The sequence below is a fragment of the Lotus japonicus genome, chromosome 1, assembly GCF_012489685.1.
Source record: "Lotus japonicus ecotype B-129 chromosome 1, LjGifu_v1.2".
Taxonomy (NCBI): Eukaryota; Viridiplantae; Streptophyta; class Magnoliopsida; order Fabales; family Fabaceae; genus Lotus; species Lotus japonicus.
In genome coordinates, this window is record NC_080041.1 from 74,383,548 (window position 1) to 74,399,767 (window position 16,220).

The following is a 16,220-nucleotide window of genomic DNA, read 5'->3' on the forward strand; positions in this document are numbered from 1 at the left end:
AGTAGCACCATGCTTCATATTAATACCGTTCCTACTTAAGTAGTCATCTTAAAGGGTCAGCAACTCCTTATTCATGCTCCTGCACTCTACTTTTGATACCGTCAGATCCCCGAGATCCATGTAATGTGTGTTCAAATACCAGTTGGGTGCAACGTAAATGAATATTTATTCCAATTCATAAGAAGAATTTCATTTACATTTTATCTCAAAATGAATGCTAACATCATGTAGTCACAAGTATCCAAACATTGAAGTAGCCATCTCAAAATGTTCGCCAATTTTCAATACTAGGTAGTTTAATACGGTCCCTAAGTAGCCATCTCAAAATGTTGGCCTATTTTCAATAGCAAGTGGTGGAAGTTAATGCACTGGTACTAGTTCCTTAGATAAAAGGCTCTGCTTAAACTCCCTCATTATTGATTGCTGTCATTTTAGTTAAGTTAGTAAAGTTTTTTTTTTCTTTGGTTTTCTCAACCCTCTCTTTTTGGCTGTGTTTGAATCTCTAGACAAGAGAAGAAGAAACCAGATTCTAAATTCTAATCACTGGCAAACCCGTTATCTGATGCCACCAATTCCAACGGTGTTGAGTAGCAGTAAGTAACTTTTAAGAGAAACTAAAGTCCTTATTAATTCTAAAGTTTCAGGTCATGTGATGTTGAATGCACTAACGGCTAATAGAAAAGTCATGTTAAGCTCCATTTCATGGAAAATGGAGGATATTGTGCTTTATATAACTTGCTTTCTTCTTTTTGTGCAGTGATGCTTCACTCTTTGATGTGTTCTTGGATTTCCAGAACTGAATTTCATACCAAGGTAATCTCTCATTCCCTTCAAATTCCAGTTTGAATATTTGCAGTCCCTAACTTAGAAGTTGGAACACTTAGTGTATGTTTGGAGATCCTTCTACAATTGATTCTAAAGTTAGAATCGATTCTTGAGAGAAGTTTTCGTGAGTAGCTCTGAGGAAAAATAAGTAGATTCGAACATTCTATTCCTCAGAATCGATTATGGTACTCAGAAACTACTCACAAAAGCTTCTCTCTTAAAATTGATTTTGGCTTCAGAATTGATTATGAAGTAAGTAAAGTTGATTAAAACATGCTATTAAATATTAATATGACATGAACCATGGCTCATGATTGGTAAATAAGGCATTTGTTGAAGCTTGTTCATTTCTGGTTAAAACTGGAGAATTATTCTGATATGCTATATCTTCAATTCCTTCTCAGGCTTTGTTATTTTTAATGGTTTTTTTTTTGTTAAATGCTGTTTGTGTGCTTACTTTGAGTTGTTTAGTGCAATACTTGTCCCATCTGCATCCCTTTAATTATCTTTTGCTTTTGTACCTGTTTAAATCTGGTTCATCAAATGGTTTTCAGCTGTAATCACTGACCAGATATGGTGGCAGAAATGAGAAATCAACACCAATAATTTATATTGGTCTTTTAAAATTGAACAGAATACATGCTACTTTTTTTAAAGAATGCTTTTTCTTTATAAAGAACAAAGGAGAATCAAACTTTAGCCTTTTCTTTTTCTAGCTCTATTTTTTTCTTGGATTCTCAATTATCTGAATGCCTTTTCCCCTTCAGCCTTCTTTGTTGTTTCTGAAATATATAAGAACCTATTTGTGAGGCGATTTCTTTATTCCCAGTGAAAAGTGCACTTTAGTCCCCCATATTTTAAAGTTCTAAGGCAACTCAAGCCTTTGGCTTTTTACTTTTTCTTTTTTAAATGGATGAGTGAGTATAACACATCATGAAGTATTGAAAGAATGAAAATGCCTCCACTGATGCATCTGATAGAAGGAAGTCCCTTTCCTCACTTCAAAACCTGCTTAATGGTAAGATGAACAAGACTATCTTAACTTTTCTTTTAATAAATTTTGTTTCTTAGTAAAGCTGCAATAAGTGATATCCTCTGCATCATCAGCAACATTTCATCTTAAAGTTCAAATTTGTATAGAGTTGTTACTTGTTTGAATTCAATTTTGTACAACTGATTCTGAAGTCAGAATTGGTTATGGGGAGAAGTTTTTTCTAGTAGCCTCTAGGTTTCAGAATTGATTCTGATGAAACAGAAGTTAATCCAAGCATGCTAATAGTGTATCGTTCTTACCCCTTTCATCCTATGAAAACCATCACTTTCTGATTGAATTCTGCTTCACTTAGTAATTTAAACATACTACTGCTTTTGACTAGGTTCAGGTAATCATGCTTGCTTGCCCCAAATGATTCCTTATGTTTGAATAAAAATTAGTTAATGTTATCTTTGTATATGATCTATTTTCCTAGATCAACTAACAACTTGCTCTATTTTCGAAAACCAAACCAGTAAAGGATGCAGAAAAGTTAAGCTCACAACTTGGAATCACCACTTGCCTTGGATTCTGCACCAAACAAGAGATGAAGTTTGAGTTCTCTATTGCTGCTCTTGTTCTATTAACCTCCACACTGTCTCTCTTTAGCTTGATTGAAGCATCTGACTTGAACTCAGATAAACAAGCTCTCTTGGAGTTCGCTTCTTCAGTCCCACATGCTCCAAGGCTCAACTGGAATAATGACTCAGCTTCAATTTGCACCTCATGGGTTGGTGTGACTTGTAACTCAAACGGAACTCGTGTCACCGGAATCCATCTTCCGGGAATCGGATTAACTGGGTCCATTCCGGAGAACACCATTGGAAAACTAGATGCTCTTAAGGTCCTTAGCCTTCATTCCAATGGCCTTAAAGGAACATTTCCTTCTAACATTCTCTCTATTCCTTCACTCCAATTTGCACACTTGCAGCACAACAATTTCTCAGGTCCAATTCCTTCCATTGTCTCCCCTAAACTCATTACATTGGACATTTCCTTTAACTCTTTTTCTGGTAGCATTCCACCTGCATTTCAGAACCTGAGAAGACTCACCTGGTTGTATCTCCAACACAATTTCATATCTGGAGCTATCCCTGACTTTGACCTTCCTAGTCTCAAACACTTGAATTTGAGTTATAATAACTTGAATGGCTCAATTCCAAACTCCATCAAGACATTCCCAAATACTTCTTTTCTTGGGAACTCTCTCTTATGTGGGCCACCTCTCAATAGTTGCTCTTCAATCTCTCCCTCTCCATCTCCTTCTCCTCCTGCAACCACCCAAAACCAAAAAGCAACCACACATAAGAAAAGCTTTGGCCTAGCTATTATACTTGCTCTGGTCATTGGAGGCATTGCCTTCCTTTCTCTACTATTTTTGGTGATCTCTGTGTGCTGTCTGAAGAGGAAGAACAGTAAAACCAGTGGTATACTGAAAGGAAAGGCTTCTTGTGCTGGAAAGCCTGAGATGTCTAAGAGTTTTGGAAGCGGCGTGCAAGCTGCTGAGAAGAACAAGTTATTTTTCTTTGAAGGCTCCTCTCATAGCTTTGACCTTGAGGATTTGCTAAAGGCCTCAGCTGAAGTTCTTGGGAAAGGGAGCTACGGAACAGCTTACAAGGCTGTTCTGGAGGAAGGAACAACAGTGGTGGTTAAAAGGTTGAAGGAAGTTGTGGTTGGAAAGAAGGAGTTTGAGCAACAGATGGAAATTGTGGGGAGAATTGGACAACACCCTAATGTCATGCCTCTTAGAGCTTATTACTATTCCAAAGATGAGAAACTCCTAGTCTACAACTACATGCAAGGAGGCAGCTTGTTTTTCTTGTTGCATGGTATGTTCTAATCTAAGCTTACCTACTATTCTAATAGCATGTTTTAAAATTCTACTACAATTGAGAGTGTGTGTTTGGTTCCCTATGAGAGAATTTAGAATCAATTCTGGTAGAGTAAAATCAATTTTCGATGACAACATAGATGTTTGGGTGGCTGGAGAATTGATTTCAGTTCCAAAATTAATTATTCTAGAAGTTAGAAAGAGTAGCTTCAGCGTGAACATAATCATTTCTGATATTTTACAAGTGAATTTGACAACATTACCTATAAAAATGACTTATCATAAATGTTTCCAAACATAAATCACCTAACTTTTGAACTCACTTTTACTATTATCAGTTTTACCAAAATAAATTTTATCCAGGGTTAATTGTGAAAACGTTTATATAAATGTCATTATGAAAAAAACTTCTGTGAGTGGGCAGTAGCTTCTAGTTGCCAGAATTAGTTTTGAGTAGCATAAGTTGATCCAAACATGCTTAAAGTTGATACATCTATTCATTCACCAATGTCAATTGTACTAATGCTTTATCTTTGCCTAACTCTTCTATTCCAAACTATAGGAAACAGGGGTGCAGGAAGAACTCCACTAGATTGGGATTCAAGAGTGAAGATTGCAGTGGGAGCTGCCAAGGGAATTGCTTTCATTCACTCTGAAGGGGGACCAAAATTCGCACATGGCAACATCAAGTCCACCAATGTGCTCATAACAGAAGAACTTGAGAGCTCCATATCTGATGCTGGATTGGCTCCTGTCATGAATGCCCCATCAACTATGTCTAGATCCAATGGCTATAGAGCCACAGAAGTCACTGATTCAAGGAAGATCACACAAAAATCTGATGTTTACAGCTTTGGTGTGCTGCTTCTTGAAATGCTGACAGGGAAAACCCCACTGAGATATCCTGGCTATGAAGATGTGGTTGATCTTCCAAGGTGGGTGAGGTCTGTTGTGAGGGAGGAATGGACAGCTGAAGTGTTTGATGAGGAGCTTCTGAGAGGGCAGTATGTTGAAGAGGAAATGGTGCAGATGCTTCAGATTGCACTTGCTTGTGTAGCTAAGACACCAGATATGAAGCCTAGAATGGAGGATGTTGTTAGAATGGTTGAGCAAATTAAGCACCCTGAGTTGAAGAACAGGGCATCCTCTGAATCTGGTTCTAATGATCAGACACCATGAATCTTTTCCTCAAGCAATAAGCAAGTTTCATTGTAAAATACTAATCTTTGTGTTCATGTTGGTCAGAAAAGGTTTCATGTTTTACCTTATTTATAATCTTTTTGAAACTTTTGGCTAATTGTTGTTCAGTCAATGGAAATAATTCAGGTTTCATCATGCAGATCAAAGATGTCCATTAATCAGCATTATTTCTCACCTTCAATCATTTAGATTGATTTTTGTTCAGCATTGGTTGATCATTTTACTTTAGAATTGTATTTTCGTATGTCTAATTATCTATGCATCTCATCTTCGTACCCAAGTATATAAATTGACATGTATATATTTTCTCTTAACATCTATTAACATGTAGATTAGTCTATAAATTAACATGTATCTTCAATGGGGTTTCTTACTTATATTTTTTTCCGCTAATTATAAGTATTTAGTTTCTAAAAATAAGGTTTAGTTGCTTCTGCAAGTAACTTTGCTTGTTGAGTTTTGAGATTAAAAAATTATATTATATCTCATTTATTAACTGTTTATATAAATGTACTGTGAGACACAATTAGAGCGAAATTTGTCATCAATGGTTTATGAGTTGCTTATATCTTATATGACATTTTAGGCTCACAAAAATAGTGCTAAGAGCTCAAAATAATAACTCATGGATAAAGATGGATAAAAATGCTCTAAGCAAGTGGTTGGGGTTGAAAACTATAACGCATAATGAATTAAATTAAATAAAGTCTAAATAAAGTATGTGATAACTAATTATAATCATACCTTCTGCCAACTTTCACTTTCACTTTAGAATCCCCTATTTATCTCATTAGAATCACAACTTTCACTATCATAAAACAATCACTAATGTCATCTAGCGAAGGAGTTTGCTCCATATGCCTTTGGACATGCTCTCAATGAATCCATGAATGAGGTTGGTGGAATGACATGGATGCTGATGCCAATCACAACATCAGCAACAAGATTCTTGCAACCAGAAGTCTCAAAGAACACTGCTGAAGTGCATGCGCCTTCCCTCGCACGATCATCTAATGGATCGCGTGATGACATTTGCTTAATTTATAACAAGTTATGCATATTAGTGTGAAGGAGAACGAAGAGAAATGAGCTCATAACAATATTTTTGCCTTAACAATATATTATTAGTTTTTAGTTAAAGGGAATGACTATTATTTAAGCAAAAATTAGTTGACCCACCAATTTAGAGTCTTACCGAAGACATGGCCTTAGATCAGTGATATGACGTGAAAAGAAAAGAGAAATAAGAAAAATTGACATAAATGAGATGAAAAAAATGTTTAAAATGGTTAAAAAAAATTGATGTTGTCCTTGGCCCACAAAGATACAATGAGGAATATAGCTCTATCCACAAACAACATAACTTTAGAAAGAGCTAAAATCCAGAGAATTTTACACATCTTTCCCATTGAAGCCTCTCAAGTAAGATGACAAAAATTTATCCACAATTATGAAAAAGTCCCTTGCTTCATTGTGCTCCTGTTGTTTAATTTGAGAATATTGAGGTGTTTATTGGTAAAAGTGTTCTAATGGTTAAGTAAGCAAATAGGTTACCTTTTAGAAAATGTGTGATAAATTAGATGTTAGACTATTTCTCATTATTGTAACATTTTCTATCAAAAATGGGCGACAAAGTTATTCATAAAATTCAGACTATTACATTCACTTATGAAGTTCATGTGAATACAGTTGGGTTAGATAGAAACTATGTTGATTATCCTACTCGGATAACATTTTCAAAGTAAAAGATGTTGTATTGACCAAAAAAAAAAAAAAAAAAAAAGTAAAAGATGTTGTTAAAAAAATAAGTCCTCTTTTATGATTTTTTTTAATCTTTTTTTTGTTTGACACCAAATATGCGCATGTCAGTGTGTATCTAGGCCCGCTCATAGCTGTACAGAATGGCCCATCACTCAGATTGAATGGCCAACATACCACATGGATTCTGGATCAAGTGGGCCCAAAGCTGAGCGAAGCATAGTATCACCACTAAAATAAATATTTACAATGTAGGATTAATCTCCTCTTCCAAAATTGTGTCTCATTTTCTGTTAAAATTAATGAAATTGTATCATATCAATTAAAAATTAAAAAAAAAGTCTATATGACATTCATAATCTTATATGCATGATTTTTAATTGACATAATGCGATTTTATTAATGAGATAAAGAATGAAACATGCATAGAGATCCTACCATGTCGGCAGTACGTAGCACCAATTCCTTTCATTCTCCTATGGACTATGATCATTGCATGCTAGTTATATCTTGCAATTCTTTATTTACATGAAGAATCAACACTCAGAAAATTGTACAACATCTAAAAACCTTCAATCTTGCATTTACATTATTTTGTAAACTCAATCAAAGTCATCTTTAAAGTTTTTCTTGATATGATGTTAATAAATGCAAGCATCATCTATCAATTTTAGTCACAAAAATTCTAATGCATGTGGCGTGTTGCAAAGAATATGTCCTCTTGTTTCGTGTGCTTGAGGCGTTTAACATAAGCTCCTGAGGATAGAGATGGATGGACAGAGAACTTTGGTCATTTCATTTTAAATTATTTTCTCTTTCCCCGACCATTTTTAATGGACTTTATCTTGTGTTTTTTTTTCCAGTTTGATATATGTGACTGAACCCTCTTAGGCTGAGGAATAATGATTTTAAGTCCAATTTATTTTAATTGAATTTTTTTCATCTTGATTAAGTATTTCTTCTTAATTGGGTTCTTTTTTCACGTATGCATGGAGGATTTTTACATTGGGAGGTCAGAATATAGTTATAAAAATTTACAAAACTTTTGGGCCGATCGAATTAAGAATAAATAAAAAATCTATATAAAACTACACATAGTTAAAAAAAAAAGTAAATTCTTACAAGGTCGTTGTCCTTGTCAGCTGCTTTAAATACACTCCTTTACTTTATTGATCAATTATAAAATTGACTTGAACTTGATGCAAATCACTACTCCCTCCGTCCCTAATTATAAGCTAACATTGAGACTTTTTTTGTGTCACTAAATATAAGCTAACCTTGCAAAAGTTAATATTTCTTTCCATATTCACCCTTGCATTTATTGGTAGTGGAGCATCACCATTAGTAGTACAATGATGAAAAAGTGTTATTATAAATAGGGGTAAACATAGAAAGTTGTACATTTTTTTTGAAAACCAATGCATCAATTAAGGCTTTCTTAATAAGTGTGATTTTTACAACTTTAGCTTATAATTAGGGACGGAGGGAGTACATAATTGTGATATTCGTAAGTTTTTATGGTTTATGCTTATTTGAATTGACAATTCTTTAAGGAAATTAGTGTTGTTAAGGTATATTGGTTTAGCTTTGTGAATTTAGTCTCTAATTAAAATTTTCTTTTTGAATTTGATTTTTTTTTCTTCTTATACCACATGTACTCTCCACGACAACATTCTCACAAACTCGAGCTCGTGACATTTGCTTCTTCAGTTAAAACAACTCCAACCAGTTGATCTGCACAATTGCCGGTAATCAATACAGAATTTGATGTAAAGAACGAGGATTGAAAAGATTCCAACTTACTAACATCACTACAAGAAAATGTGTGGTTACCGGCGGATAATTATCAATGGCCACAAATCCTTGGATAATTGACCAATTTTTTTTTTTTTTATATCGGAAAGATAAATTGAGGAATCGATCCATGAATCTCCTCCTATCCAACTCATATGTCCCCCAATTTGAGCTATCCTACGGGGACCGATAATTGACCAATTTGTTAACATATTTTCTATAGGCACTACTTTTTTTTTTTTTAAAAACTTTTCTATCTTCTTAATCGTCGGTTTTACCAGAAATAACCGATAGTGTAGACCATCGGTACACGGCAGGAAAAACTTAAAGGAAAATATTATATCGGCAATTCCCACCAACCATGCTATAATGATTGATAAATTATTCAACTTGATCATACAATCAAATATTTGTTACAAAATTAATTATCAAATTGATCTCTCACAGCAGATATTTTGGAGAAAAATAAAGAAAGGAATGGTACCCCTGTCCTCAGCTAGTTGCATCCAGCATGACAAGCTACAGCTTTAACAAGCATGCCAAAGAGGAGAAATGGGGTGGAGAAGAAAGGGCTATGGTCACTGTCCAGTTCATACACACTAGATGGTGGCCACCTCTTTATCATGGCTTCTTGTTGCTCTGGCTTCACTACCCAGTCATGCATTGTCTTTATGTACACGCGTTCCACCTTCTCTACTTCACCACCACCATCATCCTCTTCTCTGAACTTCGCACTCGTCAATGCCAGCAATGGCCCTGGCCTCAACAGCATTGCAGCCAAGGTTGAATCCTGAAACCATTATCAACAATATCCACTATTCATTTCCAACGTTGGTGAGAATTATGACGCAATTGCATGTATGTTCATTCTCTTTTTTAACATCCTAACTCTGGCCAAAAGCTATGTTATAGGTGGAGATTGCTCTACTTAAAAAAACTTAATTGACTATATCTCTAATTAACATAAGACACGACACGCCTCTCTCCATATATGTCAGAAATTTTATGAAGTAGACATTTGGGTGGGTGGAGGCTTATGTGTGGGTATCTTAAAATTAAAATCAGGCATAACTCTAAAAAATAAAAACAACTAAGTAAAAAGTAGGTTACAGGTAAGGATTGCTCTAATTATTAAAAAAACTTTAGCTAGTTACAAACTCTAATCACATTAGACCTAACTCTAGGTCAAAACCTAAGTTAAAGGTGGTGTTGCATTGCATTTTATAAGAACTTATTTGACTATATGAGACATAACACGCCCTCATAACACATAGGAACTTAAAGTTTGCTAGAGTGGACATTAGTTGGGACTATATTTAGGTAAATCATCTTAAAATTCTGGTTAAGTATAATTTTTTTAAAAATAGCTTAGGAATAAGAATTGCTATAATATTAAAGAATTTATTTCAATACATCTTTTCAATGAGTTCTTAAAACAAACATATTGAATAGTATATTTGCTATAAGAGCAACTCCAACGCAGGTTGCTTAACCTGGTTAGAGAAAATAAGATGCGTTGCTTATTTTTTGGAACCGTTGGAGGGAGATGACATGTCGTTGCTTATTCTGTAAAGCTAAGGAAAACGTTGCTTAACTTATTTCTTCTTCCTTTTTTATTCTAAAATAACATTTTCTCTTTCATTCAACAGATTGCAAGATTGCAGTTAAAAAAAGAGGGAATGAGAAGAGGTAGAATAGGCAAATAAACAGAAACGAAATCAACTAATTCCATACTTGAATCATAAACAAATTTCAGAGTTGAATCAATTTTTTTTTTGTTATGAGACAGAAACAAATTTTTTTTGTTACACTCTTCAGAAGCAAATCAACAAAACACAGAAAAATCAAAAAAATTGAAATTACACAAGTGGGTTTGAGAACCGATCGAAGGTGAGAACCGATGGAAGTGGAAAGCTCCGATCCCATGGAAGTTGTGCATGTCACCGATTTGGACCCCTGCACCTCTGATTTTGCTACCTCTGGGCTGAGAACCTCCGATGCGTGTTCTGATCTGTATTTCGAGCCACCGATCTGGGTGAATCGAAGGTGAAGGCATGGAGGCGAACACCTTCGAACAGAGGACGTTAGATCCGAAACATGGAGGCTTCGATCGGTTTTGAGAGAGAAAGAGACAACGAAGGTGAGAACCTCTGATGTGGGTTTGAGAGAAAGGAAGAGAACAAAGGTGTGGGTTAGAGAGAAAGGGAGAGAACGAAGGTGAGGAACTGGGTTTGAAAGAAAGGGAGAGGAGGAAGGTGAGGAAATGGGGAAGCTTCGAGAATGGTGAAGTAAATGGGGTTGGTGAGAAGTGGGCCGGTAAATGTTGAATTGAAAAATGGAAGAGTTAAATCAATTTGGTGGCCGGTGGGTGATTGGAATGTGTGAGAGAGATTGAGTGAATTGGGTAGATGAATAGGGTATAGGTAAATGATTGTTGTTTTGAGAGAGATTGAGTGAAATTATCTGTTGTTTTGGTCCAAAATATGACAGTTTGGCCCAATATGAGAGAAAAAAAACAATCATTCTTTTCAAGCTTAAATGTCAATGTACTTAAAAAAAAATGAAAAGTAACAAGTTTAATTATATTTTTTTTTGAAAAGTAACATGTTTAATTTTAAATATATTATATTGTTAGAAATATTAATTAAAATTTAAATTTAAATCATGCTTAGGTGGAAATATAAAATATAAATATATGAGGTATAGTGGGGTCCAGCTAAAAGTAAAATAAGCAACGATGCACTTGAGTGAATTCTGCATGAGTTGCTTATGAGTTGCTTAAATCCTATGTGGCAGTTTGGGCCCACCAAAATAGCATTTAAGCAACCCATCTAGCAACCATGCATTGGAGTTGCTCTAAGTTGTTTTCAATTGAACAGAACTTTATGTGTACTTGATTTTATTCCCCTTAAGAAAGTTGCCTAAAATGGTCCTACATGTGGCAAAAGCAGAGGGTGAAGTTAACAATGAACCAAAGCATATGTCATGTAGGGTACCCCTATGGGTTAATGGCCTGAGAAAGTGACAAACGATTGAACAGTTTTATAGAGACTGCATGCACAACATATTTTTTCTTTCTTTTTTTCGGAGAGAAAATGTTTATGTACCTCATGAGGGCTCAAAGGGTAGATGAATTTGCGTTGAAATTCTTTCTTCACCAAAGCACTTGTTGGAGGCTTATCCTGTCCCAATCCAAATCCTAGCTCATAGACATCTCCAAACTCAGATAAGTCAGGTACTCCCTGCTTGATCCAAACCACAAACAATGTCTTAAGTATCACCCATTATAAATTTGTATACATTATATACAAAGGTGCGCTCGCATCTTTAAATACACGATGAAAAACAACGATAATCTAAAATCATAAAGAATAGTCATAAAAACTCAGGAAGTTGTTTCTGTTTACCTTAAATTTTGTTTCATCCAAACATGCATTAAATTAAAAGAGTGATTAGAAAACAAAGTAAGTCATAATCGTTGTATCATCACACAAAAGGCTAGCTACCTCTAGTGTCATCCAGTTCTAGCCATTAGGCTCTCATTAATGGTTTGTTGCTTTTCAATAATTGGAGGTACCTTGAACACTGAAAATTTGCTATTGTAGGATAAAGTAAAAGACAGTGCTGTCGGATTGAGCCCATACTACTTGAGGAAAAGGAAGAAAGCAAGAAATTTGGCAATTTCTTGTCTCCAACAAGCTAACTTGGTTATCCAGGGGGCTTATAATGATTATTGCAAGGATTGCTATTTCACAGGGGATTTAGATAGCACACAATTATTGATGATAAACAAGAACAGACACAGTTGGAGGAGAAAAGAAGAAGCTTTATTAGATTGAACTTGCTATAATGATTATTATTATTAGTAAAGTCAATTAGCTTTTTTGTGCATAATCTAGTTCTAGTTCTAGGTTAGAATTAAAATCTAATCCTATATGATGTAAACCATAGGCTCTTCAGGTAGAATGAATGCCCATATTATTGACCAATATTAAAGTACAACTAGATTGGTGTCAAAGACTGAAAAAGAGGTTGAGTAAGGATTTTTTTATTATTATTTTATCTAAAACTACTTATAGAAACATCTACATTTTGATGAGACTAGTCACAGACTCAAACTCGAGATTTTTGTTAAGGAAAATCAAACATGTATGTCTTCATCACAATGAGAGATAAAAGGGATAAAATAAGATAGAAAAAGGTTTTGCGAAAAGAAACCCCCATTTTATTCCTTTAAAAATTCACCTTTTGATAAACAAATTCAGGTGTTGCGAAACAGCTGCTGCTTGGTGGGAAAAAAACATAAGAGTAGGTACATGCATCACTCTGCTGGAAACCTTGAAAGTGCCTAAAAACTTATCCGTTTGTGAAGACAGTTGTCAACCAAATATTTCAATCCAACAGAGCATCATCCTGCTGGAAACCTTGAAAATTCCACACTAAGCAACAATGGAAGCCAACATACGTCACTAGCTTTTAAATTGCGATCCGCAACCGCAATTGCAGCAATCGCGGATTCGCGGTTCGTAACTACAATTGCAGCCAGACAGTTGGATTTAGAGTTCACTGCAATTGCAGCCGCAATTCCGCGACTGCTGCAATTTAAACACTATCATATTCTCTCACCCCCTAAAGTTTATGCTTGAACTTAGCAACTTAGTTACCACTCACAATATGCATGGAAAATTGAATTCAATTGAAGGTTAACAAACTAAAAACAAAGAATGAACATGACATTGAAAAAGGGGAAACAGAAACAGAGCTTATGAAAAGGACTAACATCTTTAAGATCTTCATCGGTCAAGAATCCAAACTTAAGCATAGTTGCTCCCACATAAACTGCAAACCGGATCTTATTTGCAAATTTGTGACATGCCTGAGTAATGCTCAACCCTCCTGCGCTGTGTCCAACCAAAATAACCTATAGCAACCAAATCACTGATAAGGTCAATTCTGAAATCCAGAAACTACTTATAGAAGCTTCTACGCATAATTGATTCTGGCAAGTAGGCATTCAAAATCACTCTAGTTAATCATATATTAGCATTGAGAAAGAGACATGTAGAGAGAGAAGGGAACCAAAACCAAACCAATAGTACTACTACCTGTTCATTCTCCGGCAAATCAGACAGGAAATCCATGAGAGGCTTATTATAATCATCAAAAGAAAGAACAGAATCAGCATCGGATTGATCAATTCCAGCACTTTTGAGGTCTATGCATGAGACCTTGTAGCCTGAATTCTCCATCAGGCACCTGATTTTGTACCAGCACCAACTCCCTCCACCTATGCCATGAACAAGAACAAAGTGAATTGTATCATTCTCAACAACAACCCCTTCTTTCACCGGCATGGTTTTCTTCTCTGCTTTCAGTAACATTATAATTATTATTATGCTTTCTCTGATCTTTTGTTTGTTTCAGGACTAGATGAGCGTTATATATATGAGGTGGGAATAGTGTTAATGGGTCATGTGTTGTGTCATGACGTTTCCCTTTTATCTTTTCTTCTTAAAAATCACATATTGTAGTGTAGGAATATTTTTATTCTGTGGTTTATTGATGAGAACATAGTGGTCATTTCAATCCATCATCAGAACTTTGAATAATTCAGTCTTGCATAAAACTGGTGTAGGGTGCACTAACAAGGGCTCCAAATTGCATCCCTGTATCAGCACTTCTCAGGACAAGTTTGACTCTAATTTTTGTAAAGCTAACTTTTTGCAATAATGATGAATAAAAGAATATATAGAATTAAATTTTATAGTAGTTGGTTAAAGTAGTATTTTTGTATTAAGTAAGATCTCGGATTCAAGTACTATATAGTAGTATGACCGGAAAGAAGATTTAGCATGGGAACTAGTAATTCGGCAGTTTTGCCCTTTAACATGACGGCAAGAATTTTTGTTTTTAGTTAATGTATAATTTGTTAGTGTCTTCACTTGATATTAACTGGTGTTAGTGTGAGTCTGTGACACATGTTGATCACAAAAATAAGGGTGACACATAAAATTTCTTATAGTAATAATCATTATCATTCATTTTAATATAATAAATTTAAAATCTTCAATTTAGTTTTTTCTCGTATATCTAACGTTTTCGCCCTTCTAAAATTAAGGGATTATTAAGCTAAGAAATCTCTTAATATATAAGTAAAAATTAAAATTGACTTGAACCTTACATTATTAATTAATTATTTACAAATCTTTATATTGTCAAGTGTACTCATTCCATACTAAAATAGTGGTAGATCATTAACTAATATATAATTTTACTAAAATACTACTATTTAAATTTAAATTATATTAGATAGAGAATTATAATTTTGATAAAAATTAATTTGTGATAATTGTGATAGCTGAGGGTGAGAGATATAATATAATAAGGGTCTATATAGAAAAGATATGATAAATATTTGATTTTATAAAAAAAAAACTATTTTGGGAAATAGATAAAGGCTAAAACAACAACAATTTTGGAATGGAGAGTATATTAATTATAAAACTCTCATACATAATATTTTTTTAGAAGTCCAAATATATTAAATATAATAAGAAGTGAGAGGCTAAGCTCAGGAATAAGGAATAGGACAATGAGGATGCAAAAACCAAAACCTCAAACATCCACAGAAATACACAACCACTAAACCACCCTAAAAGGTATAAAAAAACAAGAACCTCTCAAAAAACAAAAGAGCAAAGCCAAAGGAACCAAAATCGAAGACCTAAACCAGAACCTAAGGCAACACCAAGAGTTGTATCAACACTCAAGGCGGCCACCACTCCTCCATTTCCCGTGTCAGACCGCGAATAGCCGTCTCGTCCCCACCGTCAAAATTACAACTCACAAGCTTATCAACCATCTACGCCTTCTAAGCTCGCGTCCAGTAACGACCACTTGGAGCGCTCCCTAAAGTAATATATTAATTAAAAAAATTAGATAAATAATATTTATAAATGAAAAAGTCATTGAATTAATATGACAATACTAATTAGTTAGTTTCTCTTTATATTAATAATTCTATTAACCTTAAAAAAATTGTATTAAATATTAATATTATTTGTAAGTCAAATATTAGTTGTAAGGTGACCTCTCATATATATAATTAAAATATAAAATATTAAAAAAAATAAAATATTTTGTATTAATCCCAAAAAAATTAAAAGTAATAAAATGAAATTAGGTTAACTATATTAGAAATATATTTTTGAAAATTTCAAACGAGGTTTTTTTTTACCAGAGGAAAACTAAAAGAGGAACTAGCCTAAGGCATCAATATACAAGTTTAACACATACGTAGGTCCATATTATTTGAAATAATAAGTTAAATACGTAAGAGAAAAATAAATTAATTTGACGTGTATATATATATATATAAATATATTATTAGTAGTAAAATTTAATTTAAAAAATATCGCTAATAGGTATTTACATAATACTAACTATAACTTATACGTGTATTATTGAAAAATATTTAAATATATTTTTTATCTATGATATATTAGTAAAAACGACTTGAGAAAGCATAACAGAGAAAAATAATTATGACCAAAGATGAATAAATTTTGGTTGTGAAATGTCTATCCACTTAACCTCATCTTTGAGCCTTGGGGGGGATTAGTCTCATAATTATCAGTTGTGAGGAAACTTTCGGGTACCAATAAGTTGTGTAATTCAGGTTCCCTGTAGTACGAATGTCCTGCACGATGCTAGGACAATAGGTTCGACAATCGCTTAACAGTAAAAACAGAATTTAAACCTGAAACAACAAAACACAAG

The 16,220-nt window shown here is 34.1% G+C and overlaps 2 protein-coding genes across 4 annotated transcripts; one reads left to right on the plus strand and one right to left on the minus strand.

Annotated features, from left to right (window-relative positions):
• The first annotated feature begins 422 nt into the window (after window positions 1-422).
• Window positions 423-5,050, plus strand: LOC130749574 (probable inactive receptor kinase At5g58300). 3 transcript variants are annotated; one of them, XM_057602956.1, is made up of 4 exons: window positions 423-593; window positions 758-813; window positions 2,335-3,687; window positions 4,252-5,050. In XM_057602956.1, the coding sequence occupies exons 3-4, from the start codon at window positions 2,406-2,408 to the stop codon at window positions 4,866-4,868; spliced, it is 1,899 nt and encodes a 632-aa protein (XP_057458939.1). In that variant the 5' UTR covers window positions 423-593; window positions 758-813; window positions 2,335-2,405; the 3' UTR covers window positions 4,869-5,050. The 3 variants fall into 3 exon arrangements, with proteins under 3 accessions (XP_057458939.1, XP_057458946.1, XP_057458949.1); XM_057602963.1 differs by lacking the exons at window positions 423-593; window positions 758-813 and adding an exon at window positions 1,632-1,843; XM_057602966.1 differs by lacking the exons at window positions 423-593; window positions 758-813 and adding an exon at window positions 1,886-2,207.
• A 3,728-nt stretch (window positions 5,051-8,778) lies between these two features.
• Window positions 8,779-13,894, minus strand: LOC130749609 (methylesterase 17-like). The gene is made up of 4 exons (XM_057602992.1): window positions 13,547-13,894; window positions 13,222-13,362; window positions 11,549-11,683; window positions 8,779-9,231 (listed from the first exon to the last, which is right to left on the minus strand). The coding sequence occupies exons 1-4, from the start codon at window positions 13,820-13,822 to the stop codon at window positions 8,938-8,940; spliced, it is 846 nt and encodes a 281-aa protein (XP_057458975.1). The 5' UTR covers window positions 13,823-13,894; the 3' UTR covers window positions 8,779-8,937.
• Between the last annotated feature and the right edge of the window lie 2,326 nt (window positions 13,895-16,220).

Coding starts and splice junctions, on each gene's coding strand:
- LOC130749574 (XM_057602956.1), top strand. CDS start 2,406: ATGAAGTTTGAGTTCTCTATTGCTGCTCTTGTTCTATTAACCTCCACA. Junction 3,688..4,251: donor CTTGTTTTTCTTGTTGCATG/GTATGTTCTAAT, acceptor TCCAAACTATAG/GAAACAGGGGTGCAGGAAGA.
- LOC130749609 (XM_057602992.1), bottom strand. CDS start 13,822: ATGTTACTGAAAGCAGAGAAGAAAACCATGCCGGTGAAAGAAGGGGTT. Junction 13,363..13,546: donor ATTTGCCGGAGAATGAACAG/GTAGTAGTACTA, acceptor TGGTTGCTATAG/GTTATTTTGGTTGGACACAG. Junction 11,684..13,221: donor CCGATGAAGATCTTAAAGAT/GTTAGTCCTTTT, acceptor TGGATCAAGCAG/GGAGTACCTGACTTATCTGA.